The following is a 25,771-nucleotide window of genomic DNA, read 5'->3' as shown; positions in this document are numbered from 1 at the left end:
TTGAAAAAAAAAAAAAAAGATGTATTACCTGCTTTGGGGACAAAGAACAAGTAACAGTTGGCATTAAGTCTCAGGCCGCTAACTAACTATGCCTAATTACTGACTGACCCTATGCTCACTGCCACCTCCCTCGCCCATCTGTAAAAATAAAGGGGTGTAGGGGCCACATACACCATTGCCACAGGCCTGGAGGGCACACAGATGGGGGATAAGCACTTGCCACCAAATGTTCCAATGGCAATACAGGAAGGCAACTGAGACACAGGCAGACATGGCTACCAACATTGTACAACTGTGCCCTACCTGATCCAGGAGCTGGAACCCAGAAAACTCCAAGATATGAGGTAATGTGCTGGGGAATAAAAAAGGTCCCATAGACTAAAAAACCCCTGTCCCTTGGACGCCTTATGGGCAGATCCAATGCTTTCCTAAGGTTAAAAAAAAAATTGCTTCTAGCGGGAGCAGAAGCAGAAGGACCAGGACCAAAAAGACACTGGTAAGTGGGTGTGGTTGGTCTTTTAAAGATTTGGGGAGGGTTCTTGTGATGGGAGCAGGAGGGAGGGGCTATCCCAGTAAGTACTGACATGGAGTTCCTCTAGGGAAAGTTATTTATTTTTCAAGGTTTCAAAAACCTCTAAAACCACTAAAATGACAATTTGAGTAAATGGCCTCCCCTTGTTATTTAGTAGGCTTGACGGATACTTTTAAAAGAAAACTAAGCACTTGTATAATTGGTGGCACCTCTGGGTGTTTCAGGAGTATACATTTTATATTATTCCCCTAGCAACTGGGGGTTTTCTATTTACACTGAACACAGGAATTATATATATAAGGATCAAACTTGCCCCATCAGGGTCAAGAATAATAATAATAATAATAATCAGGACCAAAAATAGATGAAAATCAGCAGAAGAATCTGCACACCTTGATAAACGTCCCATTGAGGACCTAAACATTGAATTCACAGTAAATGAAATAAAGCAGTACTTTGCTTAGAGGTGTACCCCCTGGGGCACTTTTTCTCCTTTCCTGCTAAAGGCAAGAGAAGTGGAAAAGCAGAAAGTTTGGTTGAGCAATCAGTGTTAACATTACCTTTAACACTTGCTGTTGGTGTGAAAATGTGTATTACTTGTTATAAATGTTTAAGACCTGCTGTTCGTATTGAGTATTTATTCCCACTTACATAGTTTAATGCTTACAGGGGTTAATATTAGGGATGCACCGAATCCAGGATTTGGTTTGGGATTCAGCCTTTTTCAGAATGATTTGGATTCAACCTAATCCATGCCCAGGGTTGCCACATGTCTGGTTTTGACCTGGGCTGGTAGGGTCAAAACCGTCTGTCCAGTTTCCTCAGTTTCGAAAATCGGGCAGGACTCTTTCAGATTGACGTGGCGATCGGCTCATAGCTCAGCCCCATTATGTCATAGCCCAGCCCACGCCCTGCCCCACTGCCACGGTAAAAGGTGGCAACCCTATCCATGCCTCTTGCCGAACCGAATCCAAAAAAATCACGTAATTTTCTGTCACATAATCATGGAAGTTGAAAATGTTTCTCTTTAACCTGTCTATATCCTTATTTGCAGTATTCAGCCAAATCTTTTGCAAGAGGATCGCTCCATGGTGCTTGCTGGGAAGTACCCTGGGCTGGTGCAGCTTTCTGCTAACAGGAGCACTGGCTGGGAATCAGGTTCAGTCATTGGGCGGTGCTTAATGTTTGGCATCCCTCAGTGCTTTATATTTTCTTCACTTTTAAAGGTGCATTGGTGGTGTTTTTTGTGAGTAACCAGCCCTGTACTCTGCTTTGCATTGAGTTTCAGACCATAAAGAGAGAGGTCTGCTTACTTGATGGAGGATGCTTTTACCTCTGTGTGAGTCTCCTGTGTGTGTCCCTGTGTGAGTCCCCAGTAAGGGATCCATCTGAGGGAAGGTATAGAGTCTCCTGTGTGTGTCCCTGTGTGAGTCCCCAGTGAGGGATCCATCTGAGGGAAGGTATAGAGTCTCCTGTGTGTGTCCCTGTGTGAGTCCCCAGTAAGGGATCCATCTGAGGGAAGGTATAGAGTCTCCTGTGTGTGTCCCTGTGTGAGTCCCCAGTGAGGGATCCATCTGAGGGAAGGTATAGAGTCTCCTGTGTGTGCCCCTGTGTGAGTCCCCAGTGAGGGATCCATCTGAGGGAAGGTACAGAGTCTCCTGTGTGTGTCCCTGTGTGAGTCCCCAGTGAGGGATCCATCTGAGGGAAGGGATAGAGTCTCCTGTGTGTGTCCCTGTGTGAGTCCCCAGTGAGGGATCCATCTGAGGGAAGGTATAGAGTCTCCTGTGTGTCCCTGTGTGAGTCCCCAGTGAGGGATCCATCTGAGGGAAGGTATAGAGTCTCCTGTGTGTGTCCCTGTGTGAGTCCCCAGTGAGGGATCCATCTGAGGGAAGGTATAGAGTCTCCTGTGTGTGTCCCTGTGTGAGTCCCCAGTGAGGGATCCATCTGAGGAAAGGTATAGAGTCTCCTGTGTGTGTCCCTGTGTGAGTCCCCAGTGAGGGATCCATCTGACTGAAGGTATAGAGTCTCCTGTGTGTGTCCCCTGTGTGAGTCCCCAGTGAGGGATCCATCTGAGGGAAGGTATAGAGTCTCCTGTGTGTGTCCCTGTGTGAGTCCCCAGTGAGGGATCCATCTGAGGGAAGGTATAGAGTCTCCTGTGTGTGTCCCTGTGTGAGTCCCCAGTGAGGGATCCATCTGAGGGAAGGTATAGAGTCTCCTGTGTGTGTCCCTGTGTGAGTCCCCAGTGAGGGATCCATCTGAGGGAAGGTATAGAGTCTCCTGTGTGTGTCCCTGTGTGAGTCCCCAGTGAGGGATCCATCTGAGGGAAGGTATAGAGTCTCCTGTGTGTGTCCCTGTGTGAGTCCCCAGTGAGGGATCCATCTGAGGGAAGGTATAGAGTCTCCTGTGTGTGTCCCTGTGTGAGTCCCCAGTGAGGGATCCATCTGAGGGAAGGTATAGAGTCTCCTGTGTGTGTCCCTGTGTGAGTCCCCAGTGAGGGATCCATCTGAGGGAAGGTATAGAGTCTCCTGTGTGTGTCCCTGTGTGAGTCCCCAGTGAGGGATCCATCTGAGGGAAGGTATAGAGTCTCCTGTGTGTGTCCCTGTGTGAGTCCCCAGTGAGGGATCCATCTGAGGAAAGGTATAGAGTCTCCTGTGTGAGTCCCCAGTGAGGGATCCATCTGAGGGAAGGTATAGAGTCTCCTGTGTGTGTCCCTGTGTGAGTCCCCAGTGAGGGATCCATCTGAGGGAAGGTATAGAGTCTCCTGTGTGTGTCCCTGTGTGAGTCCCCAGTGAGGGATCCATCTGAGGGAAGGTATAGAGTCTCCTGTGTGTGTCCCTGTGTGAGTCCCCAGTGAGGGATCCATCTGAGGGAAGGTATAGAGTCTCCTGTGTGTGTCCCTGTGTGAGTCCCCAGTGAGGGATCCATCTGAGGAAAGGTATAGAGTCTCCTGTGTGAGTCCCCAGTGAGGGATCCATCTGAGGGAAGGTATAGAGTCTCCTGTGTGTGTCCCTGTGTGAGTCCCCAGTGAGGGATCCATCTGAGGGAAGGTATAGAGTCTCCTGTGTGTGTCCCTGTGTGAGTCCCCAGTGAGGGATCCATCTGAGGGAAGGTACAGAGTCTCCTGTGTATGTCCCTGTGTGAGTCCCCAGTGAGGGATCCATCTGAGGGAAGTTATAGAGTCTCCTGTGTGTGTCCCCAGTGTGAGTCCCCAGTGAGGGATCCATCTGAGGGAAGGTATAGAGTCTCCTGTGTGTGTCCCTGTGTGAGTCCCCAGTGAGGGATCCATCTGAGGGAAGGTATAGAGTCTCCTGTGTGTGTCCCTGTGTGAGTCCCCAGTGAGGGATCCATCTGAGGGAAGGTATAGAGTCTCCTGTGTGTGTCCCTGTGAGTCCCCAGTGAGGGATCCATCTGAGGGAAGGTAAAGAGTCTCCTGTGTGTGTCCCTGTGTGAGTCCCCAGTGAGGGATCCATCTGAGGGAAGGTATAGAGTCTCCTGTGTGTGTCCCTGTGTGAGTCCCCAGTGAGGGATCCATCTGAGGGAAGGTATGGAGTCTCCTGTGTGTGCCCCTGTGTGAGTCCCCAGTGAGGGATCCATCTGAGGGAAGGTATAGAGTCTCCTGTGTGTGTCCCTGTGTGAGTCCCCAGTGAGGGATCCATCTGAGGAAGGTATAGAGTCTCCTGTGTGTGTCCCTGTGTGAGTCCCCAGTGAGGGATCCATCTGAGGGAAGGTATAGAGTCTCCTGTATGTGTCCCTGTGTGAGTCCCCAGTGAGGGATCCATCTGAGGAAAGGTATAGAGTCTCCTGTGTGAGTCCCCAGTGAGGGATCCATCTGAGGGAAGGTATAGAGTCTCCTGTGTGTGTCCCTGTGTGAGTCCCCAGTGAGGGATCCATCTGAGGGAAGGTATAGAGTCTCCTGTGTGTGTCCCTGTGTGAGTCCCCAGTGAGGGATCCATCTGAGGGAAGGTATAGAGTCTCCTGTGTGTGTCCCTGTGTGAGTCCCCAGTGAGGGATCCATCTGAGGGAAGGTACAGAGTCTCCTGTGTATGTCCCTGTGTGAGTCCCCAGTGAGGGATCCATCTGAGGGAAGGTATAGAGTCTCCTGTGTGAGTCCCTGTGTGAGTCCCCAGTGAGGGATCCATCTGAGGAAAGGTATAGAGTCTCCTGTGTGTGTCCCTGTGAGTCCCCAGTGAGGGATCCATCTGAGGGAAGGTAAAGAGTCTCCTGTGTGTGTCCCTGTGGGAGTCCCCAGTGAGGGATCCATCTGAGGGAAGGTATAGAGTCCCCTGTGTGAGTCCCCAGTGAGGGATCCATCTGAGGGAAGGTATAGAGTCTCCTGTATGTGTCCCTGTGTGAGTCCCCAGTGAGGGATCCATCTGAGGAAAGGTATAGAGTCTCCTGTGTGAGTCCCCAGTGAGGGATCCATCTGAGGGAAGGTATAGAGTCTCCTGTGTGTGTCCCTGTGTGAGTCCCCAGTGAGGGATCCATCTGAGGGAAGGTATAGAGTCTCCTGTGTGTGTCCCTGTGTGAGTCCCCAGTGAGGGATCCATCTGAGGGAAGGTATAGAGTCTCCTGTGTGTGTCCCTGTGTGAGTCCCCAGTGAGGGATCCATCTGAGGGAAGGTACAGAGTCTCCTGTGTATGTCCCTGTGTGAGTCCCCAGTGAGGGATCCATCTGAGGGAAGGTATAGAGTCTCCTGTGTGAGTCCCTGTGTGAGTCCCCAGTGAGGGATCCATCTGAGGAAAGGTATAGAGTCTCCTGTGTGTGTCCCTGTGAGTCCCCAGTGAGGGATCCATCTGAGGGAAGGTAAAGAGTCTCCTGTGTGTGTCCCTGTGGGAGTCCCCAGTGAGGGATCCATCTGAGGGAAGGTATAGAGTCCCCTGTGTGAGTCCCCAGTGAGGGATCCATCTGAGGGAAGGTATAGAGTCTCCTGTGTGTGTCCCTGTGTGAGTCCCCAGTGAGGGATCCATCTGAGGGAAGGTATAGAGTCTCCTGTGTGTGTCCCCTGTGTGAGTCCCCAGTGAGGGATCCATCTGAGGAAAGGTATAGAGTCTCCTGTGTGTGCCCCTGTGTGAGTCCCCAGTGAGGGATCCATCTGAGGGAAGGTATGGAGTCTCCTGTGTGTGCCCCTGTGTGAGTCCCCAGTGAGGGATCCATCTGAGGGAAGGTATAGAGTCTCCTGTATGTGTCCCTGTGTGAGTCCCCAGTGAGGGATCCATCTGAGGGAAGGTATAGAGTCACCTGTGTGTGTCCCTGTGTGAGTCCCCAGTGAGGGATCCATCTGAGGGAAGGTATAGAGTCTCCTGTGTGTGTCCCTGTGTGAGTCCCCAGTGAGGGATCCATCTGAGGGAAGGTATAGAGTCTCCTGTGTGTCCCTGTGTGAGTCCCCAGTGAGGGATCCATCTGAGGGAAGGTATAGAGTCTCCTGTGTGTGTCCCTGTGTGAGTCCCCAGTGAGGGATCCATCTGAGGGAAGGTATAGAGTCTCCTGTGTGTGTCCCTGTGTGAGTCCCCAGTGAGGGATCCATCTGAGGGAAGGTATAGAGACTCCTGTGTGTGTCCCTGTGTGAGTCCCCAGTGAGGGATCCATCTGAGGGAAGGTATAGAGTCTCCTGTGTGTGTCCCTGTGTGAGTCCCCAGTGAGGGATCCATCTGAGGGAAGGTATAGAGTCTCCTGTGTGTGTCCCTGTGTGAGTCCCCAGTGAGGGATCCATCTGAGGGAAGGTATAGAGTCTCCTGTGTGTGTCCCTGTGTGAGGGCAGGTGTATCTCGGGGCTACGTGGGAGCAACTGCCTATTCCAAAGGGAGAGGTACTTTGGGGCAGGTAGCGCTACCTGGGGAAAGAGCTCTGGGGAAGGGACTGTGCCAGGACTGAACTGGGAAAGGGTATTTCCTCCATAAGGGGAGTGTGGGACTGTGTCCTGGGAGAAACCCCTACACCACCGCCCACATAAAAAAAAATTGCACAGGTCAAAAAATCTTTTCAAAGATTCGTGAATAATTTGGGGAAGCAAAATGGGACAGATGCGCTCATCACTACAAGTTACTACATTATTATCCCTTCTTCATTGTGGAAATTAGGCAAAATTGCCTTAGAGTCTGGCTATATAGTGCTGAAGTTGTACTTGCTTATTGCATATTTGATCATTTATATGAGAACGGAAATTTGGGGCAGGACACTGTGGCCAAAGTTGTATTGAATTTCCTGTTTTAAAAATACAGTATATAAAATCTTGCAAAGATTGTGTTGATGCAGTACAAGAAGGAGCTCATTACCGACTTACGGCACATCATGGTCACGTTCCTAACCTGTAAGTACAGTCTATTCTCTTTTCCTCCAGAAATGTAACCTTCTATAGGTTCTTGGTACTGAAATGATCTAATAATAACTTTTATATAAAACTTAATAAGTTTTAAATAATAAAGTATGTATTGTACCTGGTAGAAGACAGAGCCCCATTATGGAGCAAGCAAAATTGTACTAAATTCAAACATTCATTTAAAAATGGATCAGGTAAAGAGCTTGTTTTTATGCTGTAACATACATATACAGAGCTGCCAACTCCCCTATATATTTTTGGGGGTTACCCTATTTTGGCAACTCTTCCCCCTGGTCTCCCAGGCCCCCCATGACATTCTCCCAATTTTTCCCAAAGTTCTGCACAATTTCCAGTCGTGTTGGTCAGTACTATCGAATTGTGCCGTCACTTCTGGGGCCACATGCTTACGACTGGCGTTACTTCCAGTAAGTGGGCCCTGCAGGTGCCCCAGCCGCGTCCCCTAACCCCCCCTAGGGGTCCCCCTAACCCCCCGCAGGGCCCCCGCCTGACGTCCTCCCCGAGCGCATATAAATTGAACGCGTCGGGGAGGAACAGTCAGTAGGGGGAGCGCTGGCAAAGGTCGGACTGGGCCGCTGGGGCCCACTAGGGCCGGGGCCCACCGGGATTTTTCCCGGTGTCCCGGCGGCCCAGTCTGACCCTGTGGGTAACATTGGTGTGGTTTATGGTACCCCGAATACCTAATCTACCATAAGCTTACACGTCCATAAATGGCTTTGGCTAAAACATAATAAGAAACAACTATATTCTTTGATATACATTTCGATCCAGCAATTTTATATTAAAATGGCTATAGTTGCTATGGCAATGTCTGTCAAAGAATAATATAACAAAAAAGAAAGCTGGGGTGGTGAAATTGGCCTATAGCAAAGTGTGAAGTCACTTGTAGGTGACTGTGGGTGAAATAATCTTATGCCAATAATTTAAGTGCTTAGCTTATAGCTACTCATAATAATCATAATAACTATATAATCATTATTTCCCCTGCTTTATATACAGTGCTAACATTTATTATCTATATATTTATGCTGATAAATAATTGTGTTTATTTACAGATACCCTTCTGCTGTTTACAACACATTTTATTGAAACCTTCGGTAAGAATGATTTCTAATATATGAAATATTTGTAGTATATTATAAAGAGGGATGGTATAATTGCTTGGGTTGAAATATTAAAAAATGATTTGTAAGGGGTGATTGGCAACGGTACATTCGTTACCAGGAGGAGTGGGCTCCTGCAAGGGTTCTGTATTGGATCCACTCTATTTTGTACATAAATGGCTTGAGGGAGGGTCTTGTAAGTAATATATCAATGTTTGCAAATGGCACAAAACTTTGCAGCTCTATTTATTCCATCCAGGATGTGGCATCTTTGCAGGGATATCTGGACAAACAGGTAGACTGGGGCGGCTAAGTGATAGACGAGTTCAGTGTTGACAAATTGTAATGTTTTGTATTTGGGGTTTAAAAATATGCAGCCACTTATACCCTTAATGGGGCATTAGGCAAATCCATGATGGAAAAGTACCTATGGGAAGGTATGGATAATAATCTTGGATGTAGCAGACAATGCCAGTCAGCAGCAGGAAGGCCGAGAAAGGTATTGTAGGGGATCAGAGAACTCTTTCCCCTGTTTTTCTGTCTGTGACATCATCCAGCCTAGCTACAGACTGGGGAGGAATCCGATTGGCTGAATGCCCCAGTGCACTGTTGGGAGAGAGGAGGGGTGCCTAGGTTTGGAGCCAATAATCAGGCCCAGTAGTTTATAAAATGAGCCCCTGTTGGTTTGCCAGCTTTTGCAAGAGAGATCCAGAGTGAGTACAAGTACCAATTGTTGTGAGTTCAGACTGCAAGAGAGAAGGCTGCGGGGCTGCTGGTGCTTACAGAGTCCTCTGTGGAATCTCTGCATGTGTCTCCCCTGGTGGTGAGGACAGGTATTGCTCGCTTGCTTGCTACGTGGGAGTAGCCACCTTTCCAAAGGGGAAGGGACTCTGGGGCAGATAGTGCTACCTGGGGGGGGGGGTTAAAAGCTCTTGGGGAAGGGACTGAACTGAATAAAAGGGTTGGGGGTCTATCCGGATCCAAGTTGGGACTGGGCACCTACAGAGACTGTGCCAGGAGTGGATAGACTGCACGGGTTCCTCAGGGCAGGATAATCAGTTATCCATAAAGTTGTTTTATTCTGTTTCAGTGGTTATATAAAGTTATCCTTGCTGCAAAGTGAGTGCTAATTATTTTTCCAAGTGGAATTCCCCTTAAGGTGTGCTCCTCAGTGTCCACTAGGTGGCAGCACTGCTCTAAAATCCCTGTTCCCAGTACCTTTCACTATTGCAAAGGGAACTAAATTTCCTGTATAAGCAAGTATACAGCCCAAAGAAGTGAGTGTGCCAAGAAAGGGTTTTCCTTTGTAAACCCTTTCACTGCCAGTCATATGGACAAAGCAGGACTACTGCCAGACAGTTTTTGAACATTTTGCACTGTAACAAGATATAGGCTTCTAAATGTCTAAAAAGTGAAAAAAAAAATATTTTCCATAATATAAACACACATACTAGAAACAAAAATTAGTTTATGCACAAAAATACAATTGATTTGGAAAGTCTCACTTGTATAGGTCAAAAACTCCCAGCAGTATACTAACAAATTTCCAAAGCACTGCTTCACAAAGCTGCATACTTTAGATTTCAAGGCCAAAAATTCCACTAACAGAAGGTTTATCCTCGAAAATTATACATTTTTAGAAAGAACAGATTCTGGGGAATACAGAATAGGCACAACTGTCTGTCTACTCCAAACTACCAAGTCGCAATGCTTTCCTAAAGTTATTGGTTTTTATCAAAATTTTGAAATTTTTTAAAAATCGCTCCAAAGCTTCCAGTCTATAGTATCTTATCTCCTACAGGTCATAAAGTAACCAAATAAAACATCCTAAATATGAATGCCAGGGGCCAACTGAGCAGTTTGATGCCCAATATGTATAGGTTTACCTAAGTATGTGGCATGTAGGGGCCCCAATGTGAACATACCCCCATATGATCTATCATTTCTGTCATTTCAGCTTCTACAATATCAACACATTTACATCATTTTGTGTGGGATAAAGCTAGTAAAAAAATACACTCACCCCAGAAAGTCATATTTGAAAAATTCACATTCCCCTTAATCTAAAATGGGTACCCATGCCTTTCTACTCCAAAGTACCAAGCTGCAAAGCTTTCCTAAATTTGCCAATTTTGATAACATTTCCAAAAATCCTCTCAAAGCTTCAAGTTTACAGCATCTTATCTCCCATGTATCATTAGGTACCAAGATAAAACACCCTAAATTTAAATGCCAGGGGCCCACTGAACAATTCGATGCCTAATATGTATAGGTTTAACTAAGTATGTGGCATGTAGGGGCCCCAATGTGAATATACCCCCATATGTACTGTAATTTATGTCATTTTAGCTCCTGCAAAATCAACACATTTACATGCTTTATGTGGGATAATGCTACAAAATAGTAAGCTCACCACAGGAAGCCATATATTTTTGGAAAGTACACATTCCCCCGAATCTAAAATGGGTACCCATTTATTTTTACTCCAAAGTACCAAGCCACAAAGATTTTGATGATTTTGATGATTTTTATGACCTTTCCAAAAATCACCTCAAAACTTCCACTATGCAGCATCTTATTTTCTACAAGTCATTAGGTACCAAGATAAAACCCCCTAAATATGAACCCCAGAGGTCTACTGAACAGTTTGATGCCCACTGTACATAGGTTTATCAAAGCACATGGGACTTAGAGACCCCAAAATATACCTTGTGCACACTAATTTCATGGCTTGCCTTTACCTAATTCATAAACACATGGCAGTTGTAGATGTGTTGGGTAGAAGCTGCAGAAATGTAGGGTAACCCCTAAAAACCATACAATTTTGGAAAGTACACATTCTGACAAATCCAACATGGGTAAAGAAGACTTTTTACACCAAAGTACCAATCTGGAAAGCTTTCCTAAAGTTAATGGTTTCTATGACTTTTCTAAAAAAGGCCTAAAATTGTTGCAATTTGCCACATTTATCTTTTATTTAACATTTCTTACATATAATGACACATCACCCTTAATATGAATGCCAGCGGTCTACTGAACAGTTTAATGCCCAATATGCAAAGATTTACCAAAGTATTTGGTCTACAAAGCCACCCAAATGAAAATAGTGCTTAGGAATTTTCTCAGTTGGCAACTCAATTTCTGCAAAAAAAGCCCAATGACCGTGCATTATGTGCCGTAAGACCCCCTAACTGTACGGAGACCCCCAGAATACCATATATTTTTGAAAAGTACACATTCTGACAAATCCAACATGGCTTAAGAGTCCTTTCTACTTCAAAGTACCAATCTGCAAAGCTTTCCTAAAGTTAGTGGTTTTTATAATGTTTCAGAAAATCGCATAAAAATGTTGCAATTTGCCGCATTTATCTCACATAATTTCTTGCGTACAAAGGCAGATCAACCGAAATAGGAACACCTAAGGTCTACTAAACAGTTTGATGCCCAATATGCATAGATATACCAAAGTCTGTGGTGTGTACTGACCCCAAAATAAAAATAGCGCATATGGATTTCTCGACAGAGTATTATGTCCTGTAACCCCCCTTAACTATACAGAGACCCCTAGAATACCATATATTTTTGGAAACAATGGTACAATGCAAAGCAATTGATAGGTTTTATCATCGCACTTGAAATATGACTGCCAACTGGACATTACAGATTTTAGCATAGCTTTTTCCATGTGTAGAGAAATAATTTTACCTATTTTGAATTCATCAGAATGTGTACTTTCCAAAACTGTACTGAACTCTGACATTAGTTTACTTGTGTCCCACTCTGCAATCCATACCACAATCCAGAGTTTAGTTTATACATCAGTTACACAGTACTGCAATGATTGTGGTATGGATTGCAGAGAGGGACACAAGTAAACTGATGTCACAGTTCAACAGCTCCTACACATTGTAACTGATGTATAAACTCTGTGTCTGCAGGAATAACTGTGAGACCTGGGATTTCCCTCTCCCCAAACTGGACCCCAATATTCCCAGGGGAGTCTGTAACTCTGAGCTGTAATGTGGCTCCTACTGCCCAAGGGAACCTGGGATATTCCTGGTACAGGGATGAATATCAGATACCTGGGGATCAGCAGAGACTTGTCATTCAGCCTGCCAGAGAGACAGACAGTGGGGATTACCAGTGCCAGGCCGGTGCCAGTGAGAGAAGTGCCCCTGTTAGAATGGAAGTTATGCCAGGTAAATGAAAAAGTTTATATGTGAAAATAGTTCTTTAGATTTAGAAAAGAAATGTGCGTACAGATGATGCAATGTTTCTTTTATTTCAGATCTGCTCATCCTGCAGGCGCCCCCTGCTGTTCATGAAGGGGACTTCCTGTCTCTCAGGTGCCACAGTCAGCCTGGATATGATACAAGAGATACAGTATTTTACAAGGGCAATAAGGCCATTGGGTCCCCAGTCAGTGGCTCTGAGTTACAGATAGGGAGAGTGGATGTTACTGCGTCTGGTACATACAGATGTGCAAAAGAAATAGATTTTGGTAACCTTGTCTATATTGCTAAAGCCCATCATACCATTTCAGTCTCAGGTAAGACCCACCAGATGTATTGCATGTGTCACTCACACATTTTTGTATGTAAATTGTGAGTAAATGAGAACAAGCAATATAACAATGAATAGATTTATAGTCAGTTTTGTGCTACAACTCAAGCCAACAGTGGTTAATGGGATAAATCTATAACACTGTGCCACCAAGGGAAGAGGACTGTGTATCATGTGATGGTATCCCCAGAAGATACACAGTAATGGTAATTCAGAGTATGAATGGGAGCAGCTATCTGGTTGGTAGGTCCAATTAACCAATCAATTGTTTGAATGAAGAGATAGTGATGAGCAAAATTTTCACAATTTTCACAATTTTTCATCAAAGCGAAATGTGACAGATTTGCTCATCACTTATGAGAGACTGAAAAATGAATTGGAGGGGCCTGAATGGACAGAAACATAATAAAAAGTAATAACAGTAAAATTGTATCTCCCACAGAGCAATTTCTTTTTGGCTGCTGGGGTTAGTGACCCCCATTTGAAAGCTGCTAAGAGGAAGGCAAGTGATTCAAAAACTATAAAAATGATGAACAAATGAAAGGCTACTAAGACTAGGTCTTAAGGTGAACTACCCTTTTAATACATGAGGTTTAGCCCCCATAGACTGCCCTCTATTGTCCCTTCTTCCTGCTCCCTCCCCATAAGGACAAGTGTCCCTGTCTGGCAAACCTGCTCTATAGATGCCGAGCATCACAGTAGATTTCACAGGTGCCATCTTCTAGATCTTTGGATTTGGTACACTAGGGGGTGCTCTGGGGAAGGGGGGGCCCTAGAGAAGTGATCCCCAACCAATGGATCATGAACAACATGTTGCTCCCCAGCCCCTTGGATGTTGCTCCCAGTGGTGCTTATTTTGAATTTCTGGTTAGAAGACATTTTGGTTGCATAAAAACCAAGTATAATGCCAAACAGAGCATTCTATAGGCTGCCAGACTACATAGGGGCTAATAATTATAGCTCTTATTGCTACCTCCAGGGATTTTCATGCTATTTTCATGCTTATGCTGCTTCCCAACACTTTTTCCATTTAAATGTGGCTCACAGATATAAAAGGTTGGGGATCCCTGCCCTGGAGGAAGCTATAAAAAGGGAGGTATAGTGGGCCTCTCCCTCTTTTGGCCAATGAAGAAAGCAAATTTTTACGTCCATTTTGCAAAACAAATCTGCAGAAATTCGCCGTAAATCCATGCCTGGTAAACAATTTTGCTCATCACTAAAAGTAATAGTAGAAGTCTGTGATGCTCACTGCAGTCAGTGAGAGTTAGCAGTAGATTAAAAGAGATGAGCAGCTGAGGCTCCAACAAGGAGAAAGTAAGGGACCAGTGTCCTGGCGGTATTCAGCCAGTTAGAGAACCAGAGAGACAGGGACTATGGTATGTAGGGCCTAGTACATCTGTGATGCCAGGCTGCCTCCTATGCTGAAAGTCTGTTAAGTGATACAGCATCCCTGTACCAAGAGGCAAGGAGCAGGGAAGTAGGCATTAGGCTGGAGCTCAGTGACCTGGGAAACCTTAACTGTCAAGAGGTGTGAGATTTTTGTGGAAATTGTGCATGGCTTGAAAATAAAATGTTTCATTTTAATCATATCTAAGGTGAAAGTTGACAGAGATCTACTTTGTGACCATGGTGGGTGAGTTGCTTAGCATAATATCCCAAGGGGGCACAGTACACCATGTTACAAGAGGACATTGTCTAAATCTCGGTCTGCATTTATACCAAATATTTGTATTATTAGAAAAACGAATGTAGATAACAGGCAGCTCTCATGTGTCCATCTGTACTTCAGGAAGTAACCAAATAAAACACCCTAAATACGAACGCCAGGGGTCCACTGAACAGTTTGATGCCCAATATGCATAGATATACCAAAGTCTGCGGTATGTACTGACCCCAAAATGAAAATAGCGCATATGGATTTCTCGCCTGCCAACTCAGCTTTTGCACACAGAGCCCCCTGTCAGCGTATTATGTGCCGTAACCCCCCCTAACTATACAGAGACCCCTGTCAGTGTATGATGTGCAGTAACCCCCTCTAACTATACAGAGACCCCTGTCAGCGTATTATGTGCCGTAACCCCCCCTAACTATACAGAGACCCCTGTCAGTGTATGATGTGCAGTAACCCCCTCTAACTATACAGAGACCCCTGTCAGTGTATTATGTGCCGTAACCCCCCCTAACTATACAGAGACCCCTGTCAGCGTATTATGTGCCGTAACCCCCCCTAACTATACAGAGACCCCTGTCAGTGTATTATGTGCAGTAACCCCCTCTAACTATACAGAGACCCCTGTCAGTGTATTATGTGCCGTAACCCCCCCCTAACTATACAGAGACCCCTGTCAGTGTATTATGTGCAGTAACCCCTCTAACTATACAGAGACCCCTGTCAGTGTATTATGTGCCGTAACCCCCCCTAACTATACAGAGACCCCTGTCAGCGTATTATGTGCCGTAACCCCACCTAACTATACAGAGACCCCTGTCAGTGTATTATGTGCAGTAACCCCCTCTAACTATACAGAGACCCCTGTCAGTGTATTATGTGCAGTAACCCCCTCTAACTATACAGAGACCCCCTGTCAGTGTATTATGTGCAGTAACCCCGCCTAACTATACAGAGCCCCCTGTCAGCGTATTATGTGCCGTAACCCCCCTAACTATACAGAGACCATGAAAAATGTAAAATACCTAATCCAATAGTCATGCTGTCAAACTGTTTTTATAGAAAAACAAAAGACAAAGGGGTAAAATAAATAAGTAAAAAAAAAAAGTTTGTGAGTGTTTGTGTATACATGTGTGTACACATCTAAAAGTTGTGTGACAGTGTGTAAGTATGTATAAGGGTGTCTATAAGTGTGCTAAAGTGTGCAAAAAAAAACCTGTGCTAAATTGTGTGCTGTATGTGTGTGTTTAAATCCGTGTAAATGTATGTAAGTGTGTGTAATAGCACAAATAAAGGCCACTTACCTGCTCTGGAGGTAGAAGGACACAGGGATTGAATGGGAGGTCCTGGAGGGTCCTCTGTTCCGAGTCCTGCGCAGCAGGAAGTAAGTGGGCAGTGCTGGGGGAAGGAAGGAGCAGGACAAGCAGTAGACGCAATGCAATCGCATCTGCTGCTTGGAGGTAAGTCCTGTGATGATCGTATTGCAGGACCATTATGACAGCCCCCCTGGCTCATTGCCCAGGGGGTTTTCATTGCTCCTGACTCTCTGCACAGGTGATACATGCTACCTCTGCAGAGAGAAAACTTTATCTGCTCAAGAAGGTATGCTGTACGGGCTTAGCAGCGAAAGGGTTACATTAAATTTAAATTATGGAAAGATCCCTTATCCAGAAAAGGTACCAAGCATTTTGGGTAACAGGTCCCTTACCTTTAATAACATAGTGATATCCTACACAATCAAACAGTTTTTTTGTCATATATAATAATCCATGAGATGGATGTTATTTGTTGCAGAGCTCTTCCCTGTCCCACAAATAAAAGTGAGCCCAGATCAGGTGATAGAAGGAGATCACATGACCATAACATGTGACACAAAGCTCAGCCCACACAGAGAGACTACAGAGCTGCAGTTTGCTTTCTACAGAAATGGGCACAATGTGCAGGGATTCAGTTTATCCAACCAATATGGAGTCCCCTCAGCTCAGCTGGAGGATTCTGGGAATTATACCTGTGAGGTACAGACTCCAACCGGCAGTGTGAGGAAGAGGAGCAGAGAGGCACAGATCCATATTCAGGGTGAGTACAAACAATTAAAAAAAATCATTTAGACTGGTTATATTTAAGTAATCTCACTGTTATTGAGTATTGACTGTAAGATTTGAAAATGGAATCCATAGCATTATGAATATATATTTCTGTTTTTTTAAGAGCTCTTCCCTTACCCACAAATCCAAGTGAGCCCAGATCAGGTAGGCGATCACATGACCATAACATGTGACACACAGCTCCGCCCACACAGAGAGACTACAGAGCTGCAGTTTGCTTTCTACAGAAATGGGCACAATGTGCAGGGATTCAGTTTATCCAACCAATATGGAGTCCCCTCAGCTCAGCTGGAGGATTCTGGGAATTATACCTGTGAGGTACAAACTCCAACCGGCAGTGTGAGGAAGGGGAGCAACATGGCGCATATCCACATACAGGGTGAGCAGTGAGCAGACCTACAATTGCACTGCCATGTCCCTAGTTTTATAAAAACAGTGAAAGAAATCACCCAACAGTTTGTTTAAATTTTCCATTGTGCCAAGAAATGTGCATGTTATGCTTTGGCATTATTTATATAAAGGTGGATAGAAGGGTAGATCTCCTGTTCTAACACAGGGTTCCAAACTCACCATGTATGGAGAAACCTACTTCAACTATCAACCTTTGTAGAAACAACCTCCTTTGACCACAGGAGACTCCTCATCAGGCAGTGGCTCTGTCTGCCGGAGAACACAAGCACATATTGAATGTCACTTCATTTCATGATGCCAATATAAATATCCATGGATACTGAGGGAGGCAAACATAAAGTATTTAAAAAGATCAGGCATTTTACTGCACCTGAGACTAGAATATAATATTTTATTTACTCTGATGAGAATCAATATTTTTGGTTTCAGGCAGACCCCACCACATGCTCCGGCTGAATCTCCTGAGACTGATATTGTCTTCTCTTGTCTTCATCTGGACAGTATGTTTGCTCTGTCACCACATAAAGACTCCAGCGAGAGTGGGAGATTAGTCTGTGACTTTGGATAAATCCTCAATGTCTATTATTGGAAACCCTATCCTAGCACCTTGATAGTGCCATGAGATGATCCATTCTCTTATAATGCTGCAATAGATATATTACAAAATTAACAGCAATGTTATTGCCCAATGATTCATGAATGTAGTATATACAGTATTCACCATATGTTCCAATAAAGAAAAGTCTAGTAGAATGTATAGAGATTTCTTTGTTCTATTTATTCTAAATTCATTACAATCAGACCAACCATATTTAGCTGATTGGGGAAAGCTTTCCTAAGTACCTTTCCTGGAACCAAGGCAAATGTGTACACCCACTGTGACCTACAGCACTTATATTTGCCTATTTGTGTCTGTAAGTTACTCTCCCATATAGATTGTAAGCTCTACGGGGCAGGGACCTCCATCCTCTTGTGTCTTTGACTCTTACCCTCCCATATAGATTGTAAGCTCTACGGGGCAGGGACCTCCATCCTCTTGTGTCTTTGACTCTTACCCTCCCATATAGATTGTAAGCTCTACGGGGCAGGGACCTCCATCCTCTTGTGTCTTTGACTCTTACCCTCCCATATAGATTGTAAGCTCTACGGGGCAGGGACCTCCATCCTCTTGTGTCTTTGACTCTTACCCTCCCATATAGATTGTAAGCTCTACGGGGCAGGGACCTCCATCCTCTTGTGTCTTTGACTCTTACCCTCCCATATAGATTGTAAGCTCTATGGGGCAGGGACCTCCTTCCTCTTGTGTCTTTGACTCTTACCCTCCCATATAGATTGTAAGCTCTACGGGGCAGGGACCTCCATCCTCTTGTGTCTTTGACTCTTACCCTCCCATATAGATTGTAAGCTCTACGGGGCAGGGACCTCCATCCTCTTGTGTCTTTGACTCTTACCCTCCCATATAGATTGTAAGCTCTACAGGGCAGGGACCTCCATCCTCTTGTGTCTTTGACTCTTACCCTCCAATATAGATTGTAAGCTCTACGGGCCAGGGACCTCCATCCTCTTGGGTCTTTAACTCTTACCCTCCCATATAGATTGTAAGCTCTACGGGGCAGGGACCTCCATCCTCTTGTGTCTTTGACTCTTACCCTCCCATATAGATTGTAAGCTCTACGGGGCAGGGACCTCCATCCTCTTGTGTCTTTGGCTCTTAACTTATTGCAACTGTATCTTGTATTTATTTGTATTTATTGTTATACTGTGTATTTATCTATTATTATCTTAATAACCCCCTGTTTGTATTAATGAATTCTACTGTACAGCGCTGTGTACATAAGTAGCACTTTATAAATAAATATATACATATACGTACATACACCTAACACAGGCTAGCATAAAATATGTCTATGTAAGATTCTCAAAACATTGGTTCTATGTTCGTAGTGCTACCAATATATTCTGTTGACTTACACTGGGCACTTGCAGGGAATGAAACTTTGGAGATCACAATGGATCCATTGATGCTTCTCTCAAGCAAACACTGAGGGTGCCTACAGTTTAGTAAACAAGTGAGCCATGTGGAATTGGAACTCCAGACTTCACTTTCTGGGCACATTCAGCAGAGGCACATTAATCCCTGTGTTTCTCAAGGGTCTCTGAAAAAAATAGCTATTGGGGAGCCCTTATAGCCTCTGGTAGTGATTACCTTCTGCTGGGTATCAAAACTGTTCTCCTGCAAGGTTCTTCCCAATGGTGTTTAGATCCCCTCTAAGGACATTAATGTCCTTTATAAGGATTTGAGACCTAAATTGCACGGCATATGCTTTGTGAATGAACCTATACCTATATATTTATTTATATGCACCATCTCGTGTCAGCCACAGACAACTTGTTTCTGTACATTACCAATAATCATGTAAATGCTACCTGACCCAAAAAGACCACAGACCACAGTGTTAAAGACGTGTTTAGTTTTGTGCTTGCAACAAGTTTCCTAGTTGTCGGGCTGCCCATTAGATATTGTGCAAATAACAGGGCTGCAAAATGCTCTGACCATAGAAATAATGATTGACCTACATTTGGTCCCATTCAGCCAAATTTCAGGAGCCCCACTCAAATAAAACTTACTTGCAGATATGTACGCAATGTGGTTTTTCTGTAAGCCTAAGAAAAAAGTAGTAAAGGGTTATTTACAAATGCAAGTGCAGTGAGTAAAGGGCAATTGTGTTTTTTTTTTACCCACAATGCAAAATTTGTGCCCAGTGCCTTGAAAAGGAGCATAATGGTGATTCCTTTGCTGCAAGTCGGCTGCGACTATTGACCCAAGAGGTTGGAGCTCCAGGGTTCCAACGCAACTTGTGCATGAGTAGAGGGGGGATGAGCGCAATTTGGCTTAGTGAAACTTTATGGATCTGCAACAAGTGTTTTTTGACACAAGTACAGGTATGGGATCCCTTATCCGGAAACCCGTTATCCAGAAAGCTCCAAATTACGGAAAGCCCATCTCCCATAGACTCCATTTTAATCAAATAATTCAGATTTTGAAACTGATTTCCTTTTTCTCTGTAATAATAAAACAGTACCTGTACTTGATCCCAACTAAGATATAATTACCCCTTATTGGGGCAGAACAACCCTATTGGGTTTATTTAATGGTTAAATGATTCCCTTTTCTCTGTAATAATAAAACAGTACCTGTACTTGATCCCAACTAAGATATAATTACCCCTTATTGGGGCAGAACAGCTCTATTGGGTTTATTTCATGGTTAAATGATTCCCTTTTCTCTGTAATAATAAAACAGTACCTGTACTTGATCCCAACTAAGATATAATTACCCCTTATTGGGGCAGAACAGCCCTATTGGGTTTATTTCATGGTTAAATGATTCCCTTTTCTCTATAATAATAAAACAGTACCTGTACTTGATCCCAACTAAGATATAATTAATCCTTATTGGGGGCAGAACAGCCCTATTGTGACTTGCTCATGAAAGAAGTCATTACTCAAATGAACCATGCCAAAGCATGTCAGGCTTGAAGAATGACAAAAATATAAATGTTACTGCCCTGATCTCAATCTGGCAAAACAGTCACATTAAAAAACTCTGAGTATCACTCATGTATTATAAGGGATAATGTACCCCCTACTGTAAATGATAAGGATATTAGCAGTCACTGAGGGGTTCTGTGCCCCCCATATAAAGGCACAAGGCTGCAGGCTGAGTTATACAGGGAACTCTGAGTATCACTCATGTATTATAAGGGATAATGTACCCCCTACTGTAAATGATAAGGATATTAGCAGTCACTGAGGGGTTCTGTGCCCCCCATATAAAGGCACAAGGCTGCAGGCTGAGTTATACAGGGAACTCTGAGTATCACTCATGTATTATAAGGGATACTGTACCCCCTACTGTAAATGATAAGGATATTAGCAGTCACTGAGGGGTTCTGTGCCCCCCATATAAAGGCACAAGGCTGCAGGCTGAGTTATACAGGGAACTCTGAGTATCACTCATGTATTATAAGGGATAATGTACCCCCTACTGTAAATGATAAGGATATTAGCAGTCACTGAGGGGTTCTGTGCCCATATAAAGGCACAAGGCTGCAGGCTGAGTTATACAGGGAACTCTGAGTATCACTCATGTATTATAAGGGATAATGTACCCCCTACTGTAAATGATAAGGATATTAGCAGTCACTGAGGGGTTCTGTGCCCCCCATATAAAGGCACAAGGCTGCAGGCTGAGTTATACAGGGAACTCTGAGTATCACTCATGTATTATAAGGGATAATGTACCCCCTACTGTAAATGATAAGGATATTAGCAGTCACTGAGGGGTTCTGTGCCCATATAAAGGCACAAGGCTGCAGGTTGAGTTATACAGGGAACTCTGAGTATCACTCATGTATTATAAGGGATAATGTACCCCCTACTGTACATGATAAGGATATTAGCAGTCACTGAGGGGTTCTGTGCCCATATAAAGGCACAAGGCTGCAGGCTGAGTTATACAGGGAACTCTGAGTATCACTCATGTATTATAAGGGATAATGTACCCCCTACTGTAAATGATAAGGATATTAGCAGTCACTGAGGGGTTCTGTGCCCATATAAAGGCACAAGGCTACAGGTTAAGGCTGCAGCTGTTCATACTCGTGGTATTGGTGGTATTGCTAAGCAAAATGAGACAATTTTGGTCTTCACTATTGCTTACCCCTTTCTGTTTTGTATGATTTATTTGTATGTTTATTGTATGATTATTGAAGTTAATGGGGGTTATTTTCTTTCTGGCATAGAACGTTAGTAGCTGGAAATACTGTATAAAGCTTTCATTGTGCATTTGGCAGTTATAACATAAGAAGAGGAAAGAAGAGAGGCCGTGGCTAGACAAGGTGACCAATATCTCAGTGAATTTCCTGTGTTTGAACTTCTGTATATGAAATACCGGCTGTGTCACTGCAGTACCACAATACACTGATAAGCACTGAACTTCTGACTTACTGAGTCAAACCACAAAGTGCATGATGATGATGATGGCTCTAATCTGTAAGTAGAATTCATTTTGTTTTCATCCTATCATGTGATCTTGGTATTGGTATTGCCTGTTGTAGAATAACAGAATGGGATCTATTATCCAGAATACTTGGGACCTGGAGTTTAATGGATAAGGGGTTTTCTGTAATTTGGATCACCATACTTTGAGTATCTTTTTAAAAAATGTAATTTGGAACAAACCTGCCCTGTTGAAACCTAATTATCTCACATTTATGTTCAAATCTCTTTGGACAACTGAATGGTTAACATCATGCTATATATTTGTTTATTCTATACTTTGTAATGAAACATACTTTTCGGCTATAATGTCCTTTACAGACTTAGTAAAGTCAAGGAACTAGAAAAAATTCCCAAATGTAACAAATGTAAAGTCTGTGGGGCTCATTTTTCAACACTGGGTAAATTTGCCCATGGGCAGTAACCAATAGCAACCAATCAGTGATTGGCTTTTTTAAGCCAATGGGTTATTGGCCATGGGGAAATTTGCCCAGTGTTGATAAATGACCCCCACAAGCGTTTTTTGAAATATCCCAAAGAGGTTTATATATTCTGCATGGGAGCAGATCTGTCAAAAAATCTGTGAAACGGACAAAAAAATCTACAAAACGGTGAAAATGTTGTGAAACACATTAAAGTCAATATTCAAACAAATGTTCTTTGCTTAATTCATGATTCCTAATCACTATGTAACTTTATTCCCCTCCTTATATACCTCCAGGCTTGTTATCCATGTATTTATGCTAAAAATTCTGTTTGTTTTTGTTTATTTACAGACCCGCTCACCTTGTTTACAGTTTGTACTGAAACATCGGGTAAGAACACTTTGAAACAATTAATATGAAATCATTGTAATATGTTACAAAGACATTCATATATGAGCTGAAAGAAGAAATGGGAACATATAAATGGGGCAAAGTTGCTTCAAGAACCCAGGGCATCCCATTCATCTCTTTATAGCTGGGATCTGAATTTTTGCCAATATGGCGGGTGATTTACACAGTATAAGCTGTGTGGCATGGGTCTATACCAGTCAAATAATGAATTGTAGATTGATTTAGGCACTGAATGGAGTTTTAGGTGGGAAGGGATTCTGGGTGTGAATGTATAACGTTTTAGTAGCAGCTGGTTCAGTCTTTGGACAGATTATAGAATAGAATAGAATATATCTTTATTCTCATTGTCACACAGTAAACAAGGCTGTTTTAATACCAGTGAATGTGGGTCTACAATTCGTTTTGTGGAAGAGTCTACAACTAGGAGCCAGTCATAACTGGGGTAACCTGGAAAATGCATTAAATGCCTCTGTGGTTTGTTAATTTACTTAAGTGAGGAAATGTTTAGGGAATTGCCCAGGATTGCCTTGCATTGTATCATGACTGTAACTTACCTTTCTCATAATTCAAACAAAGTATAATATTAACTATTGTAATGTACAAGGTATTATAGAAACTAAACTCTGTGTCTGTAGGAGCTGCTGTGAGACCTGTGGTTTCCTTCTCCCCAAACTGGACCCCAATATTCCCAGGGGAGTCTGTAACTCTGAGCTGTAATGTGGCTCCTACTGCCCAAGGGAACCTGGGATATTCCTGGTACAGGGATGGATACTGGATACCTGGGAATCAGCAGGATCTTGACATTCAGGCTGCCAGAGAGCTAGACAATGGGGATTACCAGTGCCAGGCCGGTGCCAGTGAGAGAAGTGACTCTGTTACACTGGAAATTACATACGGTCAGTTAAATAAAAAATTATGTCTAAAAATGGTCCAGCATATTTTTCAGCTTGGAAAGGGAAGGTTCACTTACAGCTTGTATAACATTTTCCTTTTATTTCAGATCTGCTCATCCTGCAGGCGCCCCCTGCTGTTCATGAAGGGGACTCCCCGTCTCTCAGGTGCCACAGTCGGCCTGGATATAGGGCAAGAACCCAGTATTTTACAAGGACAATAAGTTACAGATAGGGAGAGTGGGTGTTACTGCGTCTGGTACATACAGGTGTAAAAAAGATATTATATATTAAGGAATAGATCTTATCGCACCAGGGTGGCAAAACAGCACATTTCAGTCTCAGGTAAGGCCCAATGGAAACCAATGTTCCATTCAGTGTTGTGGGGACAGTAAATGTACATTAGCATTGTGCGTGTCACTTACACAGTTATTTGTTCTTCTAGCTGGCTGGGGTAGAAAGATTTGCACAACTCAACTCAACGATGATCCATCAGAATTAAATAAATCACTAACACTGTGTCACCATGTGAATAGGGATGTAAAGACAGTGATATTGTATACACAGTAATGATCTATGGTTACAATGGCTCTATAGATCTTTCCTCAGTTACAGAAACCAGACCTCAAACAAATCAGAGTAGAGATGAATCACCAGCACACCTTGGCCTCTCAAAAATGGTCAACCTGGTACACAGTGAGGGGATACGGCACCCACTAAGTAACAGAAAATCACTGGCACAACAGGTCATGGTGCAAGCAGGATTAACCTTGCCTGTGACGTTTTAGGGACACGCCTCTTCATCAGACATATATGTATATGTGCCACACATTCTTGTAGACAATGTTCTTTCCTGTCCCTTTGGTTTCATATGACTTTTAAATTTAACCAGGTCACCCATGACCATATTACCAACCACTAAGAGAAAGTGAAAACACCTCAAAATAAGAATCTCCGGAGCAATTTGTATACACTAACTTCCTTTTGGGGTCTCTAAATGCCAGATACATCGGTGATCCTATGCACAATGGGCATCAAACTATTCAGTGGGCCCTTGGCTTTCATATTTAGGATGTATTTTCTTGGTACCTAATGTTATGTGGGAGATAAGGTGCTTGAAAGTGGAAGATTTGGTGTGATTTTCAGGTATCTCCTCAAAACCACCATGGGAAAGCATTGCGACTCAGTAGTTTGGAGTAGAAAGACATGGATGCCCATTTTGAATTCACCCGAATGTGTACTTTCCAAAAATATATGGTTTAGGGGTGTCAATGTATTTTTTTGTGTTTTTACCCCACAGAAAATGCAGTTAGTGTGTTGAATTTTCAGTAGCTAAAGAGATCTCCGGGGCAATTTGTATGTACTAACTTCCTTTTGGGGTCTCTAAATGCCAGATACATCAGTGATCCTATGCACAATGGGCATCAAACTGTTCAGTGGACCCTTGGCTTTCATATTTAGGATGTATTTTCTTGGTATCTAATGTTATGTGGGAGATATGATGCTTGAAAGTGGAAGGTTTGAGGTGATTTTTTAGAATTTTCATAATTTTTTATAGAAACTGCTAAATTCAGTAAAGCATTGCCGTTTGGTACTTAGGAGTTGGAAGACATAGTTACCCATTTTGGATTTGGCAGAATGTGTACTTTTCAAAAATATGGTTTCCTTGGGTAAACGTAATGTTCCAGGATTTTTGGCTTTGGAATGTAAAGTATGCCGTATTCTGCTGTAATGGTTTGAAAATTTGGTAATTTACTGCTGGGAGTTTTTGATCTATAGAAGTCAGAAATCTCAATAAAACTATACATATCAGGTATTGGCACGTTCGGGAGACATGAGGCTTTCCAAATCAGTTGATTTTTTTGTCCATAAAATAAAATATGTTTCTGGTATAAATCCCTATATCATGAAAAATATAAATTTTTCTTTTTTTTTTTTTTTTGTATTTCGAGCTCTAAATCTTGTTCCAGAAGTGGAAATAAACAAGAACTCAGGCAGATTTGGAAAGCTCAGGTTCTCCTGAAAAAATAACAACATATAGTTTACCTACTTAAACTTAACGGCCCCCCCAGTAAAAGCCCCTAAAATGAGAGAGCACAGAATGTTTACAAAACTTCTGGCACTGAGGGGAACTGAAATGTCAAATTCTGCTGGCACTTAAAGGGTTAAATGTGTTTTTTTGTGGGGGGGGGGTTTGCATTGTGGTTTCTAATTATGCACATTTTCTATGATGTCATAAGTGTACCTTTACATACTGCTATAGAGAC

The 25,771-nt window shown here is 43.4% G+C and overlaps 1 protein-coding gene across 1 annotated transcript in view; it reads left to right on the top strand.

Moving 5' to 3' along the window:
- LOC100496508 (Fc receptor-like protein 5) overlaps positions 1–25,771 on the top strand; it is a 297,411-nt gene that overhangs the window by 228,437 nt on the left and 43,203 nt on the right. The window contains 6 exon segments of the mRNA XM_031891836.1: positions 15,996–16,277; positions 16,410–16,685; positions 23,250–23,510; positions 23,615–23,692; positions 23,695–23,781; positions 23,784–23,849. Of these exon segments, the coding sequence (XP_031747696.1) occupies positions 15,996–16,277; positions 16,410–16,685; positions 23,250–23,510; positions 23,615–23,692; positions 23,695–23,781; positions 23,784–23,849 (1,050 nt within the window).

The sequence above is a fragment of the Xenopus tropicalis genome, chromosome 8 (genome assembly GCF_000004195.4).
Source record: "Xenopus tropicalis strain Nigerian chromosome 8, UCB_Xtro_10.0, whole genome shotgun sequence".
Taxonomy (NCBI): Eukaryota; Metazoa; Chordata; class Amphibia; order Anura; family Pipidae; genus Xenopus; species Xenopus tropicalis.
This window is presented reverse-complemented; position numbering and strand designations above follow the sequence as displayed.